The 4400-nt window shown below is 64.0% G+C and overlaps 1 protein-coding gene across 1 annotated transcript; it reads left to right on the top strand.

The window, feature by feature from the left end:
* Positions 1-1547: 1547 nt before the first annotated feature.
* MNEG_13842 (hypothetical protein) lies at positions 1548-1856 on the top strand (the record flags this gene model as incomplete). The annotated part of the gene is made up of 1 exon (XM_014037686.1): positions 1548-1856. A coding segment is annotated over one exon (309 nt), but the record flags the coding sequence as incomplete, so codon positions are not given.
* Between the last annotated feature and the right edge of the window lie 2544 nt (positions 1857-4400).

Below are 4400 nucleotides of genomic sequence, written 5' to 3'. Positions count from 1 at the left end.
GCCGCGGGCGCTGCGCCGCCGGCGGAGCGCTGGGCGTAGCGGCCGAGCACGGGGCGCGGCAGGTTTGCGCCCATGGCCAGGTCGACTTTCTCATTGAGCGCCGCCTGGGGCACCCCCAATATTGACGACCACTCATTAAGCAGCGACTCGACCGCCTGCAGGCCCAGGGTGTTAAGGTCGAGGCGTCGGGACGAGGCGTGGCGCAAGCTGCTCTCGGGAGGTTTTGGGCTGGCGGCTGCCCCTGGCACCCGACATTCAGCTGCCCCTGCCGCCCTGGGGCAGCCCCGTCTCAGGGCCTCACAGGGGAGCGAAGCCGCCGCCGGACGGGATCCCCAAGCCGCCCCGTCCGCCGCAACCCTGATGGCCCCAAACCCCAAGAACACTCCAAAGCTCTGGCGGCCTGACTTACCGGGTCGTAGTCCTGCTTAGTTGCCCACAGCACCAGCATCGTCATCGCATCATCGCACAGCTGCCGTCGCATGCCCTCCGCCATTGCGGCGGCGGACGCGCGCTCCCGCCGGGGGGCCGAGAGGCGCCCGGGCGCGGCGTGGTGCCGGGGCGGCGCGCGTGCGCCTGGGAAGGCGAGCGGGACCCAAGGGTGTGGTGGTAATTTCCTGTATAATTGGGGGGCGTGCGGGCATCAGGGAGCAGCGTTCGGTCAGATGACATTGCAGCTGGCGGGTCACAGGCAGACACAAGGGGCAGTGAAGCGGGTGACCCCCCTTGCGCGACGGCGACGCATGGTTGGAGGCCGGTTCATGCAGGAGGTTGTGGCGTGAAGGTCAGCAAGTGCGCCTGCGGGTGTTATCGATCAAAATTTGATGATGATGCGGCCCGGACCCCGTTTCTTACAGGGAAGGACGGAACCCAACAGCAGCGCCCACCACAACAGCCCTCGTAATCGGGCGGGCACATGGCAGGCCGGACTGGGCTGAGGCGCACCTGTCAGCACTGGGCGCTTGTGCGACGCGCAAGATTGCTGCAGCTCTGATTTGGTCCACGTCTTCTGCAGCACATGTGTAGCACGCATCGGGATTATTCGTGGGTGTTTACCGCGTTGCCGCCCCGGCCACCGCGCTGGAGCGGCGACGCAACTGGTGTGACTGATGCAACCTAGGTGTGGGCGTGCTGCACCCAGGGATCACCCAAGGAGCACGAGGCAAGGATTAAGTACTCACCTCAGAGTTTTCGCAATACCGCAGTGGACATCGGTCCTGAAGTGTGCGTGCTTTTATGCCCCCATGCGCGGAAGGCACGATCTGTGCCAAGGTGACACCGAAATGAGGGTCAATTGCCCTAAATTAATATCTGGATTCTGGTGCATAGCTGCAACAATCAACAAGCGCGCCAAACGTAAGGGGCTGGATGTCACCAGGTACACGCACAGGCAACGGCGCGGCAACTGCCTCGCTAGTCGCTCGTGACACTATCAAAATTTACCAAGTCATCAGTTACAATAGACAACGTGAAGATGCTGTATGTTGAGCGGCGACGTGGTGGCAAGCGCGATTGACTGTCACTGCAGCGGAGCGCGAGCAGATCTCGCCATGGCGCCCTCCGTACTTGGCCCTGCGCTCGACAATGTCTGCCACGCCATGGCCTTCAAGTTGACACCTCTCTACAGTGCTCAGTTAGACCGCCGTACCCGCTGGCGCCGCGTCTTGCGGCGAGCCAAGGCGCCTGAAGGCGGCAGCTGGGTGGCCGACTTTGACGTCGCGCACATGACCCCTGGCGGCGTCGCGCGGCTGGCGGCAATCATAGACGACGAGATGTTGGAGGGGAAGCTGTCGCAGCTGGCAGATCGGCCGGGGCTGCCCCTTACGTTTGGAGTTGAGGAAGCCTCGCCCCAGGAGCGGGTGCGCCCATTGTCACCCAACGCCGCGCCCCACCGCCACGGCTGCTCGCCATGGGGGATGCCGCTGCCAAAGAGTGCGGCGCGTCGTGATACCAGCGGCTGGCGCCCTGGCCCCGGGGGGTCCCCAGCGCCAGGGGCTGCCTGCGGGGTTGGCGCGCCGACCCGCCCACCACCGTGTTTCTGGGAATCAGCAGAGGCCAGCAGCCGCGTCGGCTGGGTGGCATCGAGCGCTCTCCGGCGCCAATTCGAACTTCGAACTCCGGGATTGTGCGCGTCGCCGCGCGCGTGCTGGCGCGCGCGCGCGTACACACACACACACACACACTCCATCTCTCTCTCTCTCACTCACGCACGCACGCACCCACACACATGACCTCGTCCCTGCGCCCCATCAGACCGTGAGTGCCACCTACCTGGCGGTGCCTAACCGCATCGTGCTGTACCGCGCGGCCTGGAGGCGTGAGGCCAGCTTTGCCACCCCCGTCCAGGTGGACGGAGTGTACACCCTCAGCAGGTGGGCATGCGTGCATGCATGTGTGTGTGTGTGCGTGTGTGTGTGTGTGTGTGCGCGCGCGTGTCGGGGGAGGGGGTCTGTGGGGGGTATGTAGTGGTTTTTCCTTAGGAAGGAGGAGCAAAAGACGAATGATGACTTGCCGTGCACCACGGCGTGTGCACCCTGAGGGTGCTGGGGGCAGTGAAGAGGCGGGCATATGTGCATTATTAGGCAGCGCTAGCAGCCCCCTGCTTGCGGCGTTGCTGCTCGGCAGCATGCCGTATCCTCCTTCTGCATCATACTTTGATTGCACCGCGGAATGCATCACAAGAAGTCAACTCTGTTCACGTGTCCGTTCATCTTCTGGCTGTTTGTGTACACCTCAACCAGTCCTCAGTGTTTCTGCCTCCTCCCTCCAATCTCTGCTCAGGCTGGAGTGGCTGGTGCACACTTTGGGCCATGAGATGGTCCACGCTATTATCAGCACCTCCTGCCCAGGCGCCACCCAGGCTCCTGCCATGCGCAGCCTACAGGGGCATGGGCCCCTCTTCCAGCGGCTGAACAGGCACCTGATGGGCCACACGGCCGCACACGTGTACTTTGCTGGCTGGCGCAAGGACGGGCGGCGCTATCACTATGCAGGCCGCGGCGTTGGAGGGCGCGGCAGCTTGCAGCCATGACTGGGATGAGAGGGGCACGGCGATGCGGTCGGTTGTTGCGTGCGTGTCACCCTGCAGCAGTCACCGGCGCGCACGCTGCATGGGTTTGGATAAGGACTGTTGTCTCATGCGTGCGTGCGAGCGTTTATATGGTTTGGCTTTTTGTTTCACTTGGTATTGTGGCACCATTGACACCGTTTAGGTGGCTCTACACAAACAACTTTCTCTCGGCGGGTCTGATCTCGGCCGCAACAAGCAGTACGATGTATACCGTATAGAGAAACACATCATAATGTTATGCAAAAGTCGTGTGTGGCGAGCGCAGCCATCTTCAGCCCCAGCGGAAGCGTGGTTTGGCGTGTGCCTCCGCGCCGCTGCCGCTCCGCAGCACCGCTGCCGCCGGCGCCGTGGCGGCGCGCCCCTCACGGTCGCACGCCATGAGACGCGCCAGTCGGCGTTCAACGTGGCGGCACGGAGGATGGTGCCATCGAAGGTCTTGAAGCCTTTGGTGGGCGAGGAACGGCGGACGCTAGGTGCGTCGCGATGAGGGGGTAATGCCGACAGCTGAGCAGCTAGGGTCGACTCCACGACCGGGCTTGGCCGCGACTGATGCAGCTGCACATGTCTATAGCGGTGTCACAAGAGCTGCACTGACCGGCACTGACTGGCGGCCTGCTATCATCCTGAAATGGCAATTATTTCGTTGTGCAGCGGCCGCAGCATCCTCCCTGCCCACACCCCCACCCTCGCTGCCCGCCCCTCTGCCTCCTGCGCCCCGCAGCCTTCCAATACGCGGCAGACCTCCAGATGTACAGCCGCGGTCGCCTCTCCCTGCATGCCGCCCTGTTCCTCGTCACCTCGAGCCCGCAGCTGATGCGCCTGCCGCCGCCTCGGCTGGCCGAGCGCATGGGGGCGCACGCGGCGGCGCTGGGGCTGCCGGTTGCTGATGTGGCGGACCTATTAGTAAGGAACCACGAGCTGGTCGACGCTCTGCCGTTTAGGTGAGTCATCATGACTGCTCTCGTGACTCGTATCATCAGGCACCCACAAGGTGGCAAGGTGGCCCGCAGGCAGCTGGTAGCAACTTCTCCAATTCATGTGCAGGAGCTGCGTCGCCCTGGTGCCGATGCGGGGCAGGCGCCGCAGCGGTTTCTGAGAAAGCCTGCTGACCCAAAGCCGCCAGGGCTTCTGGGTGCTTCCTTGAAGCTGATGAGAGCATTCATCGCGCAGGGGGCGACTCTTTTGTCGCAACCCTCACAACCTGGTACGCTCACACGCGCGCCCCGGCCGACCTGGGCCACTGCAGGCTGCGGCAGACCGCCGACGCGCTCGCGGCCGCGCTGCAGGTCCCCCTGCCCCTCGCCCTCGTCGTCATGGCGCAGCGCCCCGCCAC

Source organism: Monoraphidium neglectum, assembly GCF_000611645.1.
Source record: "Monoraphidium neglectum strain SAG 48.87 unplaced genomic scaffold scaffold04084, whole genome shotgun sequence".
Classification (NCBI taxonomy): domain Eukaryota; kingdom Viridiplantae; phylum Chlorophyta; class Chlorophyceae; order Sphaeropleales; family Selenastraceae; genus Monoraphidium; species Monoraphidium neglectum.
The sequence above is the reverse complement of the archived record's forward strand: the minus strand, read 5'-3'. Positions and strand labels throughout refer to the sequence as shown.